Source organism: Geotrypetes seraphini, chromosome 16 (genome assembly GCF_902459505.1).
Source record: "Geotrypetes seraphini chromosome 16, aGeoSer1.1, whole genome shotgun sequence".
Taxonomy (NCBI): Eukaryota; Metazoa; Chordata; class Amphibia; order Gymnophiona; family Dermophiidae; genus Geotrypetes; species Geotrypetes seraphini.
The window spans coordinates 44,245,916-44,269,810 of NC_047099.1; the positions used below are offsets into that span (position 1 = coordinate 44,245,916).

The 23,895-nt window shown below is 44.0% G+C and overlaps 1 protein-coding gene across 1 annotated transcript; it reads right to left on the bottom strand.

Moving 5' to 3' along the window:
- Window positions 1–1,507: 1,507 nt before the first annotated feature.
- Window positions 1,508–23,643, bottom strand: TAGLN2 (transgelin 2). Its single transcript, XM_033924013.1, has 5 exons — window positions 23,536–23,643; window positions 11,755–11,954; window positions 9,981–10,146; window positions 4,626–4,728; window positions 1,508–3,248 (listed from the first exon to the last, which is right to left on the bottom strand). Exons 2-5 carry the CDS (start codon window positions 11,938–11,940, stop codon window positions 3,107–3,109), a joined length of 597 nt encoding a protein of 198 aa, XP_033779904.1. The 5' UTR covers window positions 11,941–11,954; window positions 23,536–23,643; the 3' UTR covers window positions 1,508–3,106.
- Window positions 23,644–23,895: the final 252 nt, after the last annotated feature.

A 23,895-nucleotide genomic window follows, 5' to 3' on the forward strand; every position in this document is an offset into this window, starting at 1 on the left:
TTTCATCGTATTCTGCCTAAACACGAGTCTTCAAAATAATCTGCTCTAACTTTTGCTTCCAGAACTCCATCAGTGGGGAAAAAAGATAAAGCAAGAAGCCCAAAGACTGAAAATTTCAGCAGAGGTGGGGGACGGTTGGAGGAGTTTGGCTATGGCTTAATGTTACCAAGCCGTCCAGACACCCTGACAGTGCTCTAAAAAGACATGTCTGGGTAAATCCAGAAATGTAGTAACCCTAGCCTACCCTGAATGTGCATGAGATAAACACGCATTGTTACGTTACCTGCTTGATTGCATGCAGATCTCTTATACACTCATGTTAAAGGCATTTTGAAAACCTGATTGACTGGGTTGAGAACCCATAGTGGTATTCAACCAATCCTCAGGGAGCAGCTGGACTTCAGGGTTTAAGTGAGTATATATGAGAGATTTGAACGCACTGCCTTCTTGATATGAAAACCAATTCTCGATCGTTGGCAGGAGCATCAAGAATTTTTCATTTTCCTTTGTGATTACCTACCATCTGAAAACGTCCAACACAGAGTCAGATTCCTTTTCTTTGGCAACATATGTCAAGGTGTCATGCCAACACAGCATTTACTGGTAGATAAAATTACATAAGTAATAACAGTAAAAGTTATGGACAGGGAGGCCAGCCAGAATAAAAGGCCCAACATTCAGCTCTTAGTTTGGTGGGAAGATTCTGCTGCTCTGGGCACAGCCATCGAACAGGGAGAGCAAAACCCACTCCCCATCTAGTCTCTCCCCTGCAGTGGCTGTGGCGCATTAGAAGTTGAGATTACAGATCAGGGCCCGCCTGACCCCAAGATTAGACAGTTTTTCCAAAGCAACGTGTCAAAAAAAGAAAAATGAGCTCTGTGCCCACTCCTCCCCCATCTTCTTTTCTGAAAGAGACTTTCCTGATCTATGTCCAGGAGCAGGCAGTCAGCTACAGGTGGGTTTTGGAGGCAGGCACACCCCTATTCAGTTCCAGAAAAGCAGAGTGTTGAGCGTCCACTACCCGTTTGTTTGGACAGGGGTCCTCACAGCAATTGAGGGGGTGGGTGCAACTGTACTTCCGTAATGCTTCAAATGTCCATCTTATAAAATTCAGGACCTACTTGTTCTTTACTGGCACTTAAATGTAAAGGACCAGGTCATCCCTCCTGTAGGACATTCTGCAGTCTCTTCAAACGACCACCAAGGATGATGGGCAAGTGATGATACTGTCGTACTTGGCAAACCTAGATCTGAAGCTCCAGACAGCAGCAGTCTTCTGTAGAAGTTGAGAATGACAGACAGGCTTAGATGTCCTGTGCAAAATCGGGCTCATGGCCACTGGTCAAACTTCTTCTAGGGGGAAACCCATGTTTTCTGTGAATTTATAGTATGTGTAACTATTGGGCAGGTCATTTACTAATTACTATATAATGGAGATGTCACTCAAGTCTAATGCATACAAAAACTAACAGCTCAGATCACACCAGAAAAGACGACACCAGGCATGTGTTTTTATAAACATAGGCTGGAAAGAATTTATTCTAAACAGGGACCTGTACAGAATACATTCAATACACACTATATAACACCACAGTCAGAACACAACAGTAGAAACCCGTCACATCTTCCTGTGAACAGGGGTAAAGACCACATGGATTTTTGTTTCCTTTATAATTTAAACTTCATGACCTTCATCATGTATACCAAAACAGAAGACGTTTCTCCTCCAGACCATCAAAAATTTCACAATTTAATCTAAATGTAATTCGAGCGACAGCCCTTCCCAGCCTCTTTGGTGTCTCTGCAAACACAATGACATGCTGTGCTCAGGAAATATGCCATTATTTCTTCACAAGCCCTTAGCAACGTGAAGGTTAGGCTTACTGATCATTATCTCAATGTTATATAATTATCACTAATTCTATGGGATATGCTCAAAGGCAACCCCCCCCCCCCATCAGTACACCTTCTATCTATAGGCGAGGGATAGACAGTCGAGGAGCTACCACTCAAGGTTCCTTCCTCTGGTCCAATGCCACATAATCCAAGCAACTTAAATGCTTTTAAAGGAAAAACCAAAACAAAACAAGAAGGTTTAAAAGTTTGCTACCTCTTCCCTTTAGGGTTTTTTCTGTGCAGTATGTTAACCAAAGCCTCGATCCCGTCTCTATGTCTGTAACAAATGTAGTAAGAATGGACAGTAGAAGGGATCGAGAATAGATGTTGGAGATGGGCCTGTGAGGGAAGAAAACAATTAAGGACTAGGGAACAATCCTTGACCTGGAAGGGTTTTCTAGGGCTGATGACATCGGCATTTGCTAAACCTGCAAAAGCCAGATCTCTTGTAGGATGGGGAGGCATTAGGACACTCGTTTCTTTCTGGAATGAAAGGTGTTGAAATGAGGATCCCTAGCGGAAAAGGTGGATAAGAAAATCAGATCTTCTGCCTGAGGTTGGGGGATGATAAATTGTGTGCCTACCCCACCCCCATCCAAAGAAGGCAAGAAAGGAGCGATGTCTCAGTTCAGGAAAAAGTCTCTGAAGACTCAGAGCAGAGATACCAGCTACCAACCATTCAAAAACACTAATATATTCCAGAGCACATAGCTTGTGCTCCCCACAGACTACAAGATGGAACTAATTGGCCAATTACTAAGGGCTTGTGCTCATATTTGACCCAGCAGCAGTTTACGGTTATTTTAAATCTTAGGCTTTTGTTAAAGGCTTAGGTGCAGATAAGAGACCTCAAAACTCACAAGACATTCCAACATAATTTCTGTCAAGAAGGCAAAGTGGTCATCAATTGCGTACACACTGGATACCTCTAACTCTTGGGCTAGCCTGTAAAGAATGGCATGGCTAAACCAAAAGTGGCCTTAAACCCCCCCCCCCCAAAAAAAAAAAAATTTACCTTCCCCTTTTAAGGTAATTCCGGTTAGTGGATAAAACATCTCATATTACAAAACAGAAGATAATGGAATTTCCCAATTTTGTGTATATACAAACTGCATATGCAAGAATATATTAAACTGAACAAAGGGAGGGAGGAGTGAGGGGGAGGGGGCTCTTTGGGGACAGGCTGTGCACTGTTCCAGGAGTCTGTGAATCAGAGGATCTGGCGTGGCATACCATAGCCGGTCATGCCAGACTGTGATGCCCCTTTGTTGGTGCCCATCTGCAGACCTATGACACTTTGTCCTTCCTTCAGTTTGTTAGTGGAGAAATCCCGGCGATTCTCTTGAGATTTTCTGTAGAAAAAGGAGATTGAGGAGATGGGTGAGACCAGTAAGCATGGTTGCATAGTATAGGGATCCCACTTTTGATAACATACAAATTGTTTCAAAGAATGCCACATGGGTGCAAATTATAGAAATAACAAAATTGGCTACTACAACATTTCTAAGAATCAGTGACCTAGGGGTCAGAGTAATAGACTACGAATCTGGAAAACCAGGAGAACAAATCCACGTTCCTCAACTCACTGAAATCTTCCCACCCTTGCAGCCTCAGGTATCAAACAGATTATGTTACGGAAGTAGAAAATGTTCAGGCTGACTATCTCAGGGCCAGAGTCTCAAAACTCGCTGGTAAAATCCAGTTAGTCAATGTAGTGGCTGTAGTGGGAGTGAGCTTTTATTTTATGGGCCTGAGCTGTCATAGCACTAACAGGAAAGTAAGACTTGACAGCTCAGACTCCCTCCCCCATAGCCCCTTGACACCCCCCCACACTTTAAAATCGAGGGATGGCAGGAGTGATGCTTACTCCCTCCTGCTGCCGGGGTCCCTCCAAACAACCCCTCCACACCTTTAACTTCCTTTATATATGAATATATGAAGGCAGGAGGGATGCTTATTCCCTCTGAGCAGCCTCTTCAAAATGGGACCTAAGGCTCTGATTGGCCCAGATGTCTAAGGCCTTTCCTCTGGACATTCAGCCAGCTAATTATCTATAGTATAGTGAATTTGCACAAAATATTTGCCTACAGTAGATGTTGTGCATGCAAAACCTGCCATATACTGTATAACCATTATCAAAATCATTACAACATCCAGAAGACTGTTTGAGAACCAGTGTTCTAGAACAGAGTTAAGTCTTCTAGATTTGCCAACCTCCTATTCCATACCTGGGCAGTAATTAGGCTCTCCCTGTGCTTATCCTTGAATTCTGGAAGCCTGTTGCCTCCTACCTCTTCAGGTAGGAGGAGGCTGTGCCAGGCATCTTCCTAATGTTATATTTGGACTACCTCATTTGAGTCTCATGGCTCAAACCCAAGAGGGTAAGTGGGTTAGGTCAATATAGTATTAAAAAAATCCCCCCCCCCCCAAAAGCCGCCAGTGCAGCAGGGTGGGGAAATAGGATGATTTCTAGCCACAGCTGTGGTTGCAGGAGGGCAAGAACCAGCACTTTTAATTAAGTTGCATCTTTTGAAATGCCCCAACAGCAAAGAGAAGGTAGCAGAGAGAAGGTAGCTTCCTAACTTCTCACCTCTATAAGCTTCTGTGCACAGCTTTTTTTTCCAAAGTTTTAAAATGTATGCAGAGGTACCTTTCCTTAAAGGTTCATCTTTGATTAAAATAGGGTCAGAAAGTGTTTGTGTGTGTGTGGGGTGGAGGTACAATCTTACTTGGGGAACCAGCCGGGGTCTCCTCTGAAGCATCCATTGTCTCGTGTGACTGCCAAGCCCCCGAGGTTCATCAATGTCCTCTGCACGCTTGCCATGGATTTCCCTGAAAAGAACAGTGCAAACTTCAGTACAACTACAAGTTTGAATGCTACCCCTCTAAGAGAGGTCTGTGCCCAGAAGCCTAGGCACCAAACACATCTTCCATGCATTTGTGTATTCTGCAGAGTCCTTGGAGGAGATGGGACACACTTGGCCTCATTATGACTGTGGTGTCAGTAACTCCCAGGGTTCTTCAAAAGGTTTCCGCACTTTCATATTTTTGTGCTCATCCAAAAACATTCTTTTCTGATGGTATTAAGAAATTAGTAGGATGCTAGGAAAAGTGTATCGCAAAACAGGGTGATTATGTGAAAAAGTAATGTAATTTGCTTTTGACATATGTAATAAATAAATAAATAGTGTAGAAACTTTTTGAAGATACCTTGTATATTGAAAGATTTAACCTATCAGTACGATCTTTGAATCCAAGAAGCTTCCCTTTAGGCTCTTGCCTGCTCCATCTTCAGGTAAAAGGTGCATGATCTATTTCAGAGACATCCTAATTTCTATAGGACAAAAATGATCGGATGGCAGAGTCTTGATGGGGCCCTATTTGGTTAATTGCTCCGGATCCTTTTCTAGTTATGGTACCTTTGGAAGGACAGATATGATTATTGGGCCCATCTTCTGTTATCTCTAAATAAATACTGAAAAAGCATAAGCTTCATGCTAAGCACTATATTTAGGAGAGAGAGAGAGATTGAGATTTAAGTCTGTCCCCATACTCCTTATGACGAAGACCATGTACCATTTTAGTAGCCTTCCTCTGGACAAAATACCTGCATATATATATATAAACCGCTTTATATGTGTAACCACAAAAAGCGGTATCCAAGTCCCGTTCACTTTCCATGTCACAGGATAACCACCTTGTCAAAACAGATTGGAAACTTTAGGACACCTTTTTGCCAATTCTTCTGTACCCTGCTGTGCTTCACCTCCTTTGCATTTTTGCATCACTCTTATCATCCTAGAATTCAGATGGAAATTTGATCAGGCTTGGATACTCTGCCCATATTTGTGCAGTAAAGATACCCCATCACTCTCACTCGTAGTAGCATAGTAGATGACAGCAGATAAAAGACCCATGTGGTCCTAGACTTAAGATTCAAAATGGCAGAAATCAACTATCCTTGCATCGACACTGGATTGTTAAAAAGCCATCACTAGAGGAAGCCAGTTATTTTAGCTAAAGACTAGCTTTCTTCCTTACTTTAGAGGCCTTTATAAGATTTGTCAGGTTACTAATTCCTCTCAAAGGAGTCCTCTTCTACACTGGAAGCGAGAGTGATCTCGCTCTTAGATTAAAAGGCTTCTTTTTGCCTGGAGGTATTTTCTCCAAATCACATAGTTTTACGCATACCATAACGGGAATGAACCTTGCTCCTGAGCCAAGGTATGAGAAGTAGGATCTCAGTCTCACAAAGTTTACTGCCTGTGCTCAACATTGTACTTGCATTGTGCCAAAGAGAGCCTTTCTAGTGTAGATGTCATATGTTCAGCCAAGTTCTCTGTGTGCTTGGGAAGTAAAAATCTAGCCTTCTTCCATTATGAATACTTCCATTGTCTTACAATCTGTAAGATAAATGTGGAGAGAAATCTACAAGTTATGTTAAGGTTGCCTTTGCTTGAAAAATGGTCCTAGCAATCTCTTGCTCTAGTTCCTCGTCTGCTCCTAGAGACCCTATAGTTAATTTTACTTCAAGAAATAGGAAGTATTTGTATTTTTCATCATCACACTATGATCATCACTAGCCTTTCCACTGTTTTTTTCTTCTTGGTGAAGACTATTTTTCCACTCTTTGAAAGGCTATGTTGATGCCTCCAACCCATTGAGCTATTTTACTTCCCAGCTTAAGATAAGAGGAAAAAAAAGTTTTGTGACTCAGCAACTAACATCCTTCCTTGACAAAATGTTTTTGTATTTTCTAGCCTATTTTTGGATCCTGGGTTCAGTCTTCAGAGAGGCAGTAGGAAGTAGAATTATGAAACATGATGCTAGGAATGATTAAAAAAGGGATGGTTAACAAGACTAAAGATATTATAATGCTCCTGTATCACTCCATGGTGCAACCTCATCTGGAGTATTGCGTTCAATTCTGGTTGCCTTATCTCAAGAAAGATATAGCGGCACTAGAAAAGGTTCAAAGAAGATCGACCAAGATGATAAAGGGGATGGAACTCCTGTCGTATGAGGAAAGACTAAAAAGCTTAGGGCTCTCAGCTTGGAAAAGAGATAGCTGGAGTAGAACGGGTACAAGTGGATCAATTTTTCACTCTGACAGAAATTACAAGACTAGGGGGCACCCAATGAAGTTACAAGGAAATACTTTTAAAACCAATAGGAGAAAATATTTTTTCACTCGGAGAATAGTTAAACACTGGAATGCATTGCAAGAGATTATGGTAAGAGCGGATAGCGTAGCTGGTTTTAAGAAAGGTTTGGACAAGTTCCTGGAGGAAAAGTCCATAGTCTGTTATTGAGAAAGACCTGGGGGAAGCCACTGCTTGCCCTGAATCGGTAGCATGGAATGTTGCTACTCTTTGGGGTTCTGGAATGTTGCTACTATTTGGGATAGCGGAATCTTGCTATTCTTTGGGTTCTAGCCAGGTACTAGTGACCTGGATTGGCCACCGTGAGAATGGACCATTCGTCTGACCCAGTAAGGCTCTTCTTAGGTTCTTATACCTGGATTCTTAGTCACACTGAGGCAGTTTCATGCAGCGTATTTGCTTTGGTCTCTGCTTACTTGTTCACTCCTTAGTTATTTTGGAATTCGGTTACTCTAGTTCTGTCCTTCATGGTTTGCCATATCAGCTTCAACTGTTACAATTTATTCAGAATCCTACAGTTAAAACTAACTAATTTATGGGGCTCAAAAAATTTGATGGCATCATTCCGTTTTTTGTAAATGAATGCTGGGTATATGTTCATTCTAGGGTTAGTTTTACAGTTCTTGTTTTGACCAAATTTTACATTCTGGTCTACCACAAAACCTCTATATGTCCCTTTATTGCCTATACTACCAATTTGTACTCCATTATCTCAGAAGCATTCATTGGTTGTACCCACCCATCTGTTCATATTTGGCTAGAATACCCTACTTCTCTGTTTTAACCCCAACCCTTTGAGAAACTGTTCCTCTGACTGTGCTTCAAACTGTTATTTAATATATTGAAAGAGATCAAACCAGCCATGTGACTCGAAGCCCAAATGATGAAGGTACAACTATCTTATCTTGGTCATAGTGTCAGAAGAGAAAGATCATTGGAGAAGGACATCATGTTTGGGCAGATCGAAGGAACCAACTAAAGAAGGCGACCGGTAATCAGGTTGAAGGCAACCATGGGGTGACCCTGGAGGACCTAACTGGACTAGTACAAAACCAATCTCTTTTTAGATCTGTAATTCATCAAGTCGCTAGGACTCAACATAAGAACATAAGATTTGCCAGTGGTCCATCGTGCCCAGCAGTCTGCTCAAGCATCGGCCTCTAGGTCAAAGACCAGTGCCCTATTAGAGTCTAGCCTTACTTGGGTATGCTCTGTTCCACATAACTAACCTAGTCCTTAAAACATATTTCTTTAGAAAAACATTTCCCTCTCAGACTGAATGACAAAAGTCCAAGACCACAGATGTGGCCCTGGTCACTGGAAGAAAAGTCTGCACTCATGTCTACTTTCTTATAACCTCCCTTCCCACTTACATATCTCTATGTATGGTTTCCTCTCCGTTCTTATTGGAATCAATTACTGATAGTTAGTGCAGTATAAACAATTTATACATCTGTGGTATATTAAATCTGAAGTATAAATGTGATTAGAAACTATGAATAACTGCAAAGTATGAAAAGTTGCAAATGACCTTAAGAAGACAGCAGCAAATGATATGGAAAAAATGTAGCTCAACAATTGTAAATTTCCCCAGTAGGAGTCTCCATCCAGGAAACCAGATTTAGGCAAACTCATGGACAATCCGTTGACGTTTTCTGTTTAGTCTATGGCAATTAGGAAGGAATGCAGATTCAAAATGCTTGTATTTTGCATTCTGACTCATGTGTAGCATTAGAAAAAAATTAAATAAAAAAAGAAGGAAAGGCTCAAGAGGTTAGAGCTCTTCAGCTGGGAGAAGACGTACAAAGAACTTTACGACATGTCAGTCTTTGAAAGAATTAAACTGATTTGCATTTCAACTGTTCTACTTTGTTTATGATTTTTATAGAGCTCTACGCCAAGAGAAAAGGTCTGAGATCGAAACAAGAGGATCCCTATATGGGATTCCTAGGTAGCAACCCTTTGGAATAACCTACCTGCACCCCTCAGATTCCTTCAGGGCTCTCTTTGCCTAGCCCAATTTATTCAACCTCAAACTGTCTTTCCTCCGATCCCTTGGGCCTGCACATGGACAAATTTATCTGTCAGGACTACGCCAGGCTACTTTAGTCTTTATAGAACATATGTCTTGAGAGCGTTAGAATTCTCAAACCGCTCACCCTGATTGTAAAGTTGTCACCCCAAACACCGTTAAACTGTAACCCTATGTAATGTTATATTGTAACCCCTTCTGAGTTGTTTGGGGAGGACATGATATAAAACGAACTAACTAAACACGACTCTTGCCACTTTTCTGGGCAGACTGGATGGGGCGTTGTGTTTGTCATTTATTCTGCTACTATGACCCTGGAGGCAAAGTCCGCAAACAGTTAAGCCACCGCTTATCCCTCGCTACCTCTCAGGTTCAGTGCAAGAACCTAACCCTGGCCACACTCAGTCAGACCCAAGATCATCAAGGCTGGCATCCTAATCGCCAACGGTGGTCAATCCAGGTGCCTGTCGGGATCCTGGATTCAAGACCAGCAAAATCCCCCCCTGCAACTTTTGCTGCTTTCCTATTCTTTAAGCACAAGCTACACAGAATCACCTGACAGGAACATGTCTATCAAATATTCTAGGGAGCTATTATTTTTAGAAACCCCCCATTTGGTGTTGCAGTTTCTCTTACTTGCGAGTGCAAATTATCCACAAACGTAGGTTGACGCAAGACCCTTCCCATCCAGAAAGAGCCACTAATGGGGCGTTTAGTGGCCTCTCAGCTCTTAGAAATGCCCAAATAAGGTGGAGCAGAGCCTCCTGGATCATTAAGAGGCATGCAGGGATGGAACAGCAAGGGGTACTGCAGTAGATTAGGGCAGATGTCTGTGCACGAGTCCCTGCTCCAGCCATGTATGAGTTTGCACATTTCCAGTGTCCTCATACCTTCCCAGAGGTCGACAGTCTGGAACTGGTCATTGGACGGGATCCCATAGCGGTCGATGGCCTGCAGGAACTGCGAGATTTGCTCCATCTGTCGAAATGCTGTCTCAGACTTCTGAATCTTTTTAATAGAGCCTGGAGCCAGACTATTGATGAGATGACACAGCACCTGGGGAGCACAAATAAGATTATAGGTGCACGGTATTGGCAGTTCTTGAATGATCCAGCAAACATGCATGTACGCTAGAATCTTGCATGCTTTGCTTGCACAACAGTGCCGGTTATACATAAGTTCAATGGCAAATAAGGAGCTAGCTGGTATCTAATTGTCAATAATTTGCATTACTAGAGGCTAATTTCTATCTACACACACCACTGTGCTTAGCTGCCATTGCAGAAACTGAGCCTGCAAAAGCAAGAGGGCATAAGCGGGCCAGGACGTGCCAGGACTTCCACCCCTTATATGGGTCTTTCCCACACACTAAACTCTTTTTCTAGCAGCCTGAAAATGGATGAAGTTTTATTTTCCTCCATTCGTGGCCATGCAATAATGTTGTCATTAGTGTGCTAATTTTTGGCAATGGCCACGTATGTGCCCTTTATGGCACTAAACTCTGCAAATCAGTTAGCATATCTGCATTTATATCCATCCTCCCTCCCCTCAGCGCACAAGGAGTATGCACACATATGCAATTGTTATCCATATGGCTCCAGAAAAAGGAGGACGGATCGAGACATCCGGGTTTTGCTTCCATTGCTTTCAACAGAAATAGAGTCCAGACGTCTCGATCCGACCTCCTTTTTCTGGAGCCGTAGGGAACATACCGTGGGCCACCCGAGCTTGATCAAAGGACCCCAACGATTCTAGAACACTTTACAACGTTTGGTCACAATCACCAGCCATTGACAAAGATGCCTAATATGTTGGTGTGGAAATACGCTAATATTCTGTAACGACAATTACGTGTGGGCATCATCCTAGTGCCTCAACTTTGGCAGTCCACTATGCTCATTCTCCCTCCCACCAGGAAAGCCCCGACAATGTGGCAAAAAGGATACTATGAAGAGTTTGTATGAGAGCAATAGCCAAAAGCGTCTACAAATCATTCAAAATGCAGCTGTCAAACTCATTTCAAATGCGGAAAAAGTACGACCGTGTAACACCTCTTTTACAAAAGGCACATTGGCTGCCCATCACTCATAGAATCTCATCTAAGATCATATTACTATCACTTAAAACATTACCATCAAAAGAGCCACACTTGGGTCAATCGAGCAGTATTAAAGATAATAGGTACGCTTCGTCAAGACATTTTCTCCGTTACCGCACCGAAACTTTGGAATGCCCTACCACCATGCTTAAGAGAAGAAAAGGACATAGACCGCTTCAAAAGCAACCTGAAATGCTTTCTATTCAAGGATACTTAGACTTTATAACTCCCCTCAGATTTATATTTCATTTCTATGCATCTAATCTGCTCCGTACCGTTCTTTATCTTAAATGTTCCTTTTTCTATAAATGTTGTATTTCTTCCCCTCCTCTCCTCTTGTACCTGTCAGTCTGTGGTTTTTTTTTTCTCTTTGTGACTATATTTTATATTGAAATGTACCCTTTTTTAATTTAAATTGTACATTGCTTAGTAAACCAAGATAAGTGATCAAATGAAATTTTAATAAAACTTGAAACGTAATCATTTTATCCCTGTGATACAAAAGTGCTTGTTATAACTCTAGGGCTGGTCCTTCTCTGATAAGAGAGGGAGATCCGGATACTCACTGTGCCATCTTTCAACCATTTCTGGAAGGCAGCTTTTCCTTCGCCTTCTGGCTGCCCCACATCTGACCCGGAGCATTGCGCTAGGATCCACTGCACCAGGACAGCCTCCAGATCCTGCTCATACATCTGGTCCAGCTTCTGCTGCACCTCCCGGCTTAGGCCGTAAGAAGGACCTTTGTTTGCCATGATGCCACAGATCTCTGCAAAGACAAGGAAAACTGGTCATAAAATTGGTCGTCTTCCTCCAAAAGTCATCTTGCCACTGCCGTTTGAGACAAAGAGCAACATCTCAGGGACAGAACATGCTCTGGTTATCGTAAACCAGCGTCTCTCAAACCGTGTGCCCCGAAGAGATTCTGGGTGTTCCATGAGAGATTCCAGAATTCTACTTTATTTTTAAAAATTCCCTTCATAAGTATATACTAGAACAGATGGCACGTACGTCACGTATGCAAGAGTCTGTCAATGTTATGAGCGTCTGTGTGCGTAAAGATACAACCACGCAGACAAGACTCATTCTTTGACGTGATTGGTCCTTGAAAACTAATGGCAAGTCATTTTAGTTCCATTTTTTAAGCAGTTCTTATCCGAACTTGAGCAACAAAGCAATCAATTACTGCTTCGATCTTCTTATCTTTGCGAACTTGGATTTTTAGCTCTGACAGAAATTAAATTAAAAAAAAAAAAGACCAACTGCAGATGTTGGATGATGAGATGCATTTTTTGCTTGTTGACTATCGATCCGTGTTTGAGTTAATTTGCATTCAAAACCAAGCACATCCATCGCATTAATTAGCGTGGTTTCACTGTTGTTACAATTAACCCATACATAGCGTAAAGAACTTTAAATAACTCTCAAATTTAATTTTTTGTTGGCTTTGCAAATTTTATAATTTTAATTATAATGTGCCATGAAAAACATTTGCTCCCTGGAGCTAAACAAAGTTTGAGATACTGTTGTATAAGAACATTTCAGGGTGCAGCAAGGCAACCTACTGAAACGGCCCCCACCCCCTACGTAAAAAAAAGTGCCATTAGCTGATATGCCACCAATTATTCTTCTGTACTGGAACTTGGGGGGAGAGAGAAAGGGAAACATTAAGCTCATTCTTTCCAACAGAAGAAGTATTGAGAATCTTTGTCCCTTGTCCCCATGTAATATATGCACTTTAGAAGCCATCAGTCTTCCTACACTTCCTCAGCAGCTCTTGGGAAGAACTCTGATCCTTTATAGAGTGAAGCCTTTGTTGTCACAGGGCGATTTCCAAATGTTTTGCAGAGTCTAGTACTCTGCAAAATTGATTACTGGACTACCACTATTAATTATTTCTATAGTGCTACAAGACATACGTAGCATTATAAAGAGTCACAAAGGAAACAGTCCCTGCTCCAAAGAGCTTACAATCTAAAGAGACAAACAGGATGTCATGGATACAGTTAAGGGGAAGGGGTTAATCTGCTGGCTGGGTTGGAGGGCAGAGGGGAGCACAGGACAATCAAGCTATTGTGACATCACTGAGGAGGTTGGCTCTTATTGGTGGAATGAGGCATTATGACATCACAGTCTCAGCTCTGCTTCCCAAAGACTGAAACTCTTCACACTACTACTATGAATTGTTTCTATAGCGCTACCAGACACAAAGGAGACAGTCCCTGCTCCAAAGAGCTTACAAACTAAACAGCCAAGACATGGATACAGTTAAGGGGAGGGGTTAATCAGTTGGAGGGCAGAGGAGTAGGGTTAAGGATTGAAGGCTATATCAAAAAGGTGGGTTTTCAGTCTGCTTTATGCATTATATTAGGAATTGCAAGAAGTAGGTTACATGTGCTCCAAATAATCCAAAATGCTGTAGCAAGGGCTGTGACCGTTCTACACAGATTTGATAATTAAAGACAGCCCCAATCCTGGTTACTCTCCCGGTGTTTTACGATTGCCATGCCACGCTCAGTGACCCCAGGAAGTTCTCAGCATGGATGGCTACATTAGTGGAACAGAGGCATGTAGAATTTGTGCCAAAATAAGTGTTTCCAGCTCTATTACTGTATTTCATTGATTCTCCTGCTCTTTTTAGTGTAAACTGCCCAGAAATTTTGGTTATGGCAGTATAAAAGAATAAAGTTGTTATAAGGAAAAGAAAAAAAGAAATCCAGAGGGGGCCACAGCTGGTAATGAAACACATTCATGGGTGTTTCAAGTGGAAGTGAACGATAGGCATTGCCATTTATGTATTGGGCTTTATGAAGAGATTCACCCAAGGTGGGGGTAACCATACATCTGTGCTCTTTTTAGAAGGCTGTTTGGGTGCTCTGACTTTTTTTTCTGGGTTTAGACAGCTCTCCTGACTCCCCCCAGTCTTTGTAATTCAATCTTCGGGCAGCTGGCAGCAGCAAGGTGGGCCTTCTGCTGCCGGCCTGCCATGGAAGCTGCCTCTCTGCAGGTCCCACCTATGCAGGAACAGAAAGTTGCTGCACAGAGGTGACTTCCGGGGAAGGCTGGCGGCTGCAGACTGACCTCGTTGCTGCCCAAAGATTGAATTACAGCAGCTGGGGAGGAGCTGGTGGGGAAGTCGGGAGCTAGAGACTTTGTGAGGGGAAGAGCATCAGAGGAGGGAGGGCTGGAGAAAAGGAGTAGGGTAGTGCTGGATGGGAAGGGAGAGACACAAACAGCAGGAGAGGCGCGCCTTTGTCTTTCGCGGTGTTGTCTATGAACCATAGAACTCAAGGAGTTTTAGTGCATATCTTGGCATATAAGCATTCTGGTTTTAAGAAAGGTTTGGACAAGTTCCTGGAGAAAAAGTCCATAGTGTGTTATTGAGAAAGATATGGGGGAAGCCACTGCTTGCCCTGGATTGGCCACCATGAGGATGGGCTTGATGGACCACTGGCCGGACCCAGTAGGGCTATTCTTATGTTCTTACCCCCAATCGCTCTACCCCATTGCACTCCATTTCTCCAAAGTAAAAGTCAGTAGAGCCTGCTGCAGAGCTTGGGGTCCCCACCAGCACATGCCACTTTTTGCCTTGCTCTGACAGTGGCGTGTGGGTCTTGGGGTCCTTTCCATCACCTGCCAGCTTTGAAAGAAAATTCCACTACCTGTCTCTGCCTGTGTTCAATCCTGGCCACCCCACCCCCCCAAAAAAGTGCAGCAATAGCTCCCGTTTCTGCCAGGCCCATGTGGAAGAGAAGACAAGGAGGCTGCCCTCTTCAACCCTCAGACAGTCCATGATATATACCTGCTCCCCCCTACCGAAGACTTAGCCCTTCTCCTAGAACAGGCAAAGACCCAGAGGTAACAGATTAAATACAAATGCCAGGAAGTTCTTCTTTACCCAACGTGTGGTGGACACCTGGAATGCGCTTCCAGAGGACGTTATAAGGCAGAGTACGGTACTAGGGTTTAAGAAAGGATTGGACAATTTCCTGCTGAAAAAGGGAATAGAAGGGTATAAATAGAGGATTACTGCACAGGTCCTGGACCTGTTGGGCCGCCGCGTGAGCGGACTGCAGGGCATGATGGACCTCAGGTCTGACCCAGCAGAGGCATTGCTTATGTTCTTATGTAACACCACACCTACTGTCTGTAAGCAAGTTGATGGTTTGCAGATGCAGCAAAGCAGCGTTTGGCGAAAAAGCTCCGTGTAGTAAAAAGCGTTCTGGATGACATCCCTAGGAGAAAAGTTGAGTAAGACTGAAAAACATCTCTCTGACCGATGATTGTGTCATTAAGGAACTTAAACAGGAAGGGGGGGGGGCCTAGGGGGTCTGGACTTTACTAAAGTAAAATCTGGTACCCCTATTCATTGGCCTATAAGCAACTGCTCACTATACAGCTGAGACAGGAAGGAAGACACTAGGCCGGGGGAGAACAAAGATAGCAAGAGGGTGAGGAACAACCCCCCCCCACCCCCACCCGACACTGTGGTTGCCAGAAGGGGAAAAATAAAGAGCTGGGGTGGGTGGGGGAATTTTCCCAGTCCTTTCCCTATCTCTGACTTAAAATCCTAAATGTGGACCAGCCACAGCAGATGTAGGATACAAGCAAGCGAAACCTGGACTCGTGAATCTCACCGTTTGTTTCTCATTCCTAGGTAATCCGGTTTTGTTTTGTAACTAGGCAAAAAAGAAAAGAACGCATAACCCTCAGAGGAGAAGCCTCACCATCCAGGTGCTGGTAAATACTTTGGCTGGGATTCAGAAAGCTAATATGTGTAGCAGAAGTTTAAGCTCTCTGGACGTTAACCCTTGCTGTGGTGAATAGGAACCGTCATGTGGCTGTGTCATTATGTGCATGCATATACCCCCCCAACCCCCCCCCTCATCTGGGAGAAAGGTCATTTGTAGGGGTAAATGTCAAGAGGCATAAGGTTCAATTGAGCTCACACCTCTCGTTAATAGCCCAGTAAGAATGTGTGACCTAACCAGGCCTGAATACTACAGGGGCCTAATGAATTGGTGTATAATGGAGGTGGTGGTTCATTAGGGGTTCCTCTTCTTTCCTCTCCTCCTCCTGTCTTGAGGAGATAAGGGGAAAAGCAAGTGTCGAATCCTGTTCAGCCCTCCCTAGTGCTAGTCAAACCTGTCTCCTGCAAATCCTACTGGCCCTGTCTATTGGGCTACCAGCTGTCCTCTTTTTAGATGACTGTCCTGGCGCCTGGAGGGATTTCCAAAACCCAGCAGTTTGTCCGGGTTCTGGAAGGCCCGAAACTGGTGGTTGCATCTGGAGGTCAACATGAAGACATATGCATGTGCACAGACGTGTTAACTTCGTTGCATCGATGCCCTCCAGACGCAGCCCCAAGCTGTGATGGGATGGGGCCAGGTGACCCTCCCGGTGAGGAGTCCCAACATTCTAAAGCAGTAAAACTGTCCTGGGGGAGCCACATCCAGTGGGGTTTCAAGATATCCCTAATGACGATTCTTCCCAGACCTACATCAGCCGGGGCCTGAGTGATGTACAGGGGAGGGAAGAGCTGTGAAAGGGAGTCCTGTCGGAATGCAGGTGTGCATTTCTCAGCGTTGCTTTTTGCAGGTGCTGGCGGTGTCTTGTTTTGAAGGATTTCTACATTCTCTTACCACTAATTTGGATCAATGTCACTGCTTTAAAGCAGAGTTCATTATGTTCTGAAGTACAAACAGGTTTCATGTCTTACACAATAGCAAAAACATGTCCTTACAGGAGAACAATGGTAAATCATTACCAAAGCAGTCTCGCCAGTCGCTAAGTTCAGAAATTCTATCGGAATAAATTCTAAGTGGGGTTTACGTTCTCAAAAGAACATAAGAAGAGCCTAGCCCAGTCTCTTGTTTCCACAGTGGCCAATCCAGGTCACAGTTACCTGGTTAAAGCCCAAATAGTAGCTTCCCCCAGTTTGTCCAGTGATGCAGCTGGATATGTGCAGTGACTGTGTGATTGGGGTTATCAGACGTCCGGATTTCCCCAGACGGCTCTTCATAACCCAGCAGGTAATCGGTGAATATGCATTGAAAGCAGTGCATGCACATAGATCTCATGCATATTCATTGGGGAAATCCTGAAAACCCGACTGGATTGCGGCCCTCAAGGAGGGACTTTGAGATCCCTGGTCCAAGTCAAGGAGCAGCACTTGGTGTATGAATGTGATGTGGCAGTCCTTATCGTTACACCTATCCCTGCATTTTGTCAATGGCTTTTACATTTCAGCCTTTTTGACAGAGTGAAAAATCGATCCACTGCCTAGTGTAGTGCACCTGAATATTGGTAGTTGGGCAGCTCAGAGTAATTTTAAGCGGGCAGGAACCCTGCCTGCCTCTTAAAATCACTTGAATTATCGGGCATCTTATGACTTGCCTCATCTTCAGTTCAGCGAAAGTCGTCTCTGCTTAAGCAGCAAATTCATTGGCCTGTTTAAATATGGCTGCTCGGTCTAGTTTAAGTAGCACCAGGAATATTCACATTATACCGTAAACCCAGTCACAATCTCACAGAGGGAGAGCTGGTTTATTATTATCAAGGACATCTGCCTCAAAAAGGCCTCGTGGCTTAGTTTATAGAGCAGAAAATTCCAAGTTGAAAACAAATTGGAAATACAGGAAAAGTTATGGTTAAAACTGTAAACTATGCGCATTTTAGCTTCCTTGTCCACCGTCCCATCCTCTCCCTGGGGCTCAGTTTTTAATTGCATCTCTGCCAGGACTCCTATTACCCAATTACCTAATTAGAGATTGTTCTTGCTTTGTCTCCCTTCTGGGGAGTTATTTTTAAGAGCTCCACATGTTGACTGCTAGAAACCCACCCCAGGAGGCTGCAGACATGTTCCTGAAGCATTAGGCACCGACAGGTTGTACATAAATCCAGGAATATTACCACAGATGAGCTGTTGTGCTTCGTCAGCAGGAGAGACTACGGCATCTGCCAACTATAGCTTCTCTATATGAAGAGTGGTTTTTCCTCCCTCATTTGTCCCCCCTCCCCCCAGCCGGGCAGACCAGATCAGCCACATTCTCCTCTGGGATCTTCAGCTTCTGTTTCTTGAAAGTCTACTTTGTGGCTTGCCACAGATGCTTCCTGTGTGGATATTGTGATACATCCGATGCCAAGCAATTGTCCTCTGCCATGTGCTCATGGACCCCGAGATTAGATCCCACCAACCTACCAGCTTAATCATGGGTAGCCAATTTTCTAGGTATTGGTATAAGGGTAGATTTACAGTGATTTGGGCCCCTAACCACTCCAAAATAAGCTAGATGGAGGCTAGGGGAGAATGGGCCCCATCTACTAATGGCCAACTGAACGTCAACTGAAAGAAATTAGTTTTACCAGAATTTTACATTTTTTTAAGCTGTTTCATTCCAAAAAAGAGGTGAGATATTTTAAAAAATGCAGCAGCTCAAGACTTAAGATGAGCCCGTGATGATGGAGGAATAGAAAGATGTCGTTTATACCAATCCAATAAGATTAGCCACCTGTTGACGCCATCTTATTTGGAAACTCCAGGCCAGTAAGTCTGATTTCTGTGGTAAGTCAATTAACGGCAACACTTTTCAAATGGAGAATAGTGACATTTATGGAATCCAGTGGATTACAGAACCTGAGACAACATGGATTCACTAGAGGCAGGTCATGTCAAACAAATTTGATCGATTTCTATGACTGGATGGCATGAAAGCGCTACACGTGGTGTATTTAGATTTTAGCAACGCCTTTGACCGTATTCCACACAGGTATCTAATAAATAAACCAAGTGCCCTCAGTATGGACTGGATCAGGAACTGGTTGAGAGGAAGGTGAATAGAGATTGTTACCAGTGTTGTGCCTCAAGGTTCTTTTTAACACTTTTAGAAACGATATTGCTGAAGGGTTGTCGTGTAAGATTTGCCTCTTTGCAGATGATACCAAAATTTGCAATAGAGTAGACACCCAGGATGGTGTGAATAATATGGAGGAAGGACCTAGTGAAGCTTGCCGGCTCTGCGCACGTGTGAAAGTCGCTTTCTCAACAACTGATCAGATGGGATTACAGCGAACCTCCGTGAAACTCATTTGAATACGAACCTGTTGGAACATCGATCGCCGTTTAAAAATTGGTCAAAAAATTGGCCCAGAGCGATCCACATGGTCCTAACAAGTCTCCATCTCATCTGCTCCGAACACCACAAAAGCAGACCGTACGTGTAGAAATGTACACATTGCTTATAAGCAAACACTCTGGTAAATTGACAGCGGATGTAATGCCACATTCACCGGGGATCGCCAAGGATAATGTGATACAAAGTAGCAAAAAAGAGACAATCCCTAATTGTTGAAGAAGCCCTGAAGACTATGAGATCACAGCGAGACCACATCGGGTTTTCTGAAGCAGCTTGCCCCGAAACGTGTGAAAACCCGCACAAGTGTTGCTCAGCTCCCGCAAAGAGAAGTTCTTTTTCAATAGCTGAGGTTTTGCTATGACAAAAGTCATTCAAACAGGAGAGAAGTTTACTTTTTTTTCTGAGCACTTCTGAAGACGACACATTGTGTGTAATTGTTTGAGAATCGGGGATTGTGTCTTTTTTTGTTAGCTGTTGTCATGCAACATATTTTGTTCACATCAGTGGTTTGTTTTAACATGCAGAAGTTAGTATGAAAACAAACCCCTGATGTAACTGTTGTGAACAAAATACGGTGCACCAGATCACAAAGTTGTCCAGCAGGTTTAGGCCGAGTGTTTGGTTATAATGAATTGGACACTTCTAGAAGGCAGCTACCATTTCTGTCCCAACATCAAGGCAATGCGGGAGGTGCAAATAAGGCAAATACAGCCTCCTGGCAGGCTTTGCCCCCACCCCCAGGATGCCACATAACACGGATTGTATTTCTTATTGACTTCAAGGTTTCTCGACTGCACTTTTTATCAGAGGGCTCTGGGTGGATCTGGCCTAAAGCCAGGGGACGAAAGAGATTATGGGCAGGAAGTGCTAAATGGTTTTTGCACAGTTCAGCAGGTGCTGCAGTGCATGCGTGCACACCTGTGTGTATACTTCCTGTGCCGAGACCTCAAATACCAGCATCACAGACCCCCTGCAAAGATTTCCCTCCCAGAGCAAGTAGCACATATGCTACTGTATTTATTTATTCCGGGGAGCTCAGAATGGTTTACATGAATTGATTCAGGTACTCCAGCATTTTATCCTATCTGACGCGGTGGGCTCACTATCTAATGTCCCTGGGGCAATGGGGTGATTAAGTGACTCGCCCAGGGTCACGAGGAGCAGTGGGGATTTGAACCCACAACCTCAGGGTGCTGAGGCTGTAGCTTTCACCACTGTAGAAATCAAAATGTAGCAAAAGTGAGCCATAAGAACTGCCGTCTCCTGATCAGACCTTCGGCCCACGCGGAGGCCCAACCAGGTGTAGACCTGGCGTAATTTTAGTCACCCCTATCCCTCTGATGAGGTTGGCTCTTATTGGTGGAATGAGGCATTATGACATCACAATACCAGCTCTGGTTATCAGAGGCTGAAACTTGTCACACTATTTATTCCATTTTCTCTACTCTTCTCCCAGGGGAGCTCAGAATGGTTTACATGAATTGATTCAGGTACTCCAGCATTTTTCCCTCTCTGTCCCGGCGGGCTCACAATCCATCTAATGTCCCTGGGGCAATGGTAGGGATTAAGTGACTTGCCCAGGGTCACAAGGAGCAGCGTGGGTGCTGAGGCTGTAGCTTTAATCACTACAGCACATGGGGACATGGAAGGCACTTTCAGTTACTACATAATATGTGCCACACACAGGCACCGTTACTCCACTTATTAGCTATGGAATGTGTAATTCTCACCTTACTAGAACTACTACTAATGGTGGAAAATAAATGGCGGCTCTTCTCAACGCCTATCTGCTGTGTCCTATTCTACATCCCTCCTGGAAAGTGGCTAGAACCTGAACCACAGTTCTCAGACATCATCTGAAGAACCACGGCACAATATGACTCCACTTTCGTCATAGGGGACCTCAACCTCCACCAAGGCTCAACCTCAAACTCTGAAATTCCTCAACCTTGAATCCTTGTTTCAACAACCCATCAATTAGATCTACTCAGCTCAACAAAAAGCACAAGCTACGTAGAATTTGACTCCCTATCCAAAGAACCTTGGTCAGACCACCTATTCCTAAAAGTCTCCATATTCTGGAAAGAGATAGCAATAAACCATTCCAAGCTCATTACTGAAAAATAAATTTTAATTGGTAAATAGGCACCTATCTTAGGTGCGATTCTACAAAAGGTAGTGAAAACATAAGCTGCAGGTTGTAGGGGAGGGCTGAGTGCTGGGCCAATCAGGGGCCAAGAGGGGGGCCAATGGGAGAAAAGACAGCAGACAGCCAATCACTCAGCCAATCACAAAATTTGAGCAAATTGGAGAGTCACTGCCCTGTAACAAGCCTGCACCAGGGAGGAGAAGAACCCCAGGGGAGACGGGGAAGAAGAAGATGAAGGCCTGGGGTGGATTAGAGGAGTGAGGAAGAAGAAACACAGACAAGCCTGGGCCAGAGCAGAGACCAACCGGTTGCAGGGAGCCTAGTTGGAAGAGGGGGCTGGAGGAGAAGAGATGGGGTTGGACCTGGCTGAGAAGCCTGCGCTACAGGAGGGACAGAGAGCGAGGTGCTGGGAGCAGAGCCGTGTAAGGCTAGCCCTAATGAATATGCATGAGAGAGATTTGCATAGAATGGAAGTGACAGGCATGCAAATCTGTCCTTTGCATATTCATTAGGGCTATTCTGAAAACCCTCCAGGACAGGGTTGGGGCCCACTGTTCTAAAGGTCTTAGGTACCTTTAAAGCCTGGCCTACATTACAGGAGCCTAAGTTAGGCATTGCTCAGCACGATTCAGTAATGGGCGCCTAACTTTCGACACCAATTACAGTATCTGTCCCTAAGTGCTTCCATGAAAATCAGGAGAAATATCATGGATATTCTTGGGTTTTGTGGTTAGTTTCACTCATTCATTTGAATGTAAGAACCCTAACCCAAGCTGCATTCAAATGAATGCAATATCCGGTACTTTACTTAGGACTTTCCCATCCCTCTCAAGTCAGGACATTTACATTTGGAGAGTTGACTGAATGAAGTCAGACTGTAGCTGTTACTTCCTTACTCCCTCCCAAGGTGATCATTTAGTCTGTCTAGCGGTGAAACCCACCCCGGTGGGCTTTTCTAGTGCAGTTCAGCCATCATGTCATTTTGGGACCCCTTTGGCACCACCATTTGACCTGATCAGATAAGAAAGCACATCAGATCTGGAATTTAACTCCTATGAGCACCTCCACCCCAAGAAAAAAAAAAAATCCCAGCCTGTTAGACTCCCCAGCAACTTCTCCTTTTCCAGGTTACAAGGAAAATAATTTGTATGAATCACTTAAAATTCCTGGTAACATCATCAGCCCAAGAAGGGGAAGAGGGAGTTAGAGCCTGTTAAAGTCAAAAAATGTAGCAATTTATTCTAGTAAAAGAACCCCCTCCCCCCCAGGGACATGGAGACCAAGTAAACAGGTGACCAATGGTGGCACACAGAGGGACACATTGGCTTTGTTGACCACTCCCAGGATTCCACCCACCCCTGGTTCCTACAGGGAGACAAATGCATCGGACCCAAGATCCCACCCATCTAGCTTCAACTCCCTGAGCAAATACAATACGGTTAGCAGAAAGCCAGAATGTAAAGGATCTGCGGGAGGAGGCGTTAAAATTGCTGGAGCTTTCATTTAGTACCAATCTCCCCCCACCCCCAGTCCCTTAACCCCTACCCTCTTACTACGTGCATTCCAGGGTGGTGCTACACTCGGAGCAAAGTTACAGATCCTAACGTGCTTTGGAAGAACATTTGAAATGGGTTTGAACCTCCCTCCTTAGCAGCCATTATCCTCCTGGGCTCAATATTACATGACATGACATTAGTGACTTTTATTCCGCCATTACCTTGCGGCTCAAGGATTACACAAGAGGTTATCTAGCCATTTCCAGGAAGGTTACTTCGGGGGGGCATCTGAACGGTGTCTCGGGGTCATTACAAGATAGGATGCTTCCTGCGGTGTCTTGATGGCCTGTAACGCAAGATCCCATCCCCCCAAGGCTGCAGCTTTGCCCATCTGTCCTAGGCTGGACCCACACTGCTAAGTCAAGCCTTTCTTTTCCCAAGATCAGCTGAAGAACATCTGCTTTTCCCTGAGCACCATATAGAAAAGACAAACCAGCTGATAAAGATCTTAGTTCAATCCAGGTTAACATCGATCCCCCACTTCTTTCTGATTTTAGCAAGTTTTCTTACCTTTCTCCCAAGGAGCAGTGAAGGCGACTCTGGCTGGCTTTCACCCACAGACTGCACGGAAGGGAAAGGCTCTCAGGGGTTGGCTTTTTTCTTCTACTTTCCCTGCCCAGCCCAAGAGAAAAAAATGGTTAGTATGATGTCAGTGTTAATCAGTAAAAAAAAAAAAAAAAAAGGAGGGAGTGTGATTAAAGCAAATAAGAAAGAATTTAAAGGGCCAGAGACCTTTCTTCTCATTTAACCAAGTTTGGTCAGGGTCAGAGTCCTAAGTTTCACTCCCCCTTTTCCAGGAAGGGGGTAAAATTGAGGTGAATTCAGAAGGGAGGGGGAATTGTATGGGGATGACTTTTCTTTGCTTCTGCT

Excerpts from the sequence above, each read along its gene's own strand:
- TAGLN2 (XM_033924013.1), bottom strand. The coding sequence starts at position 11,940 with ATGGCAAACAAAGGTCCTTCTTACGGCCTAAGCCGGGAGGTGCAGCAG. Across the intron at positions 4,729-9,980 it reads GACTGTCGACCTCTGGGAAG|GGAAATCCATGGCAAGCGTG; the intron begins GTATGAGGACAC and ends TGTTCTTTTCAG. Across the intron at positions 3,249-4,625 it reads GACCCCGGCTGGTTCCCCAA|AAAATCTCAAGAGAATCGCC; the intron begins GTAAGATTGTAC and ends CTTTTTCTACAG.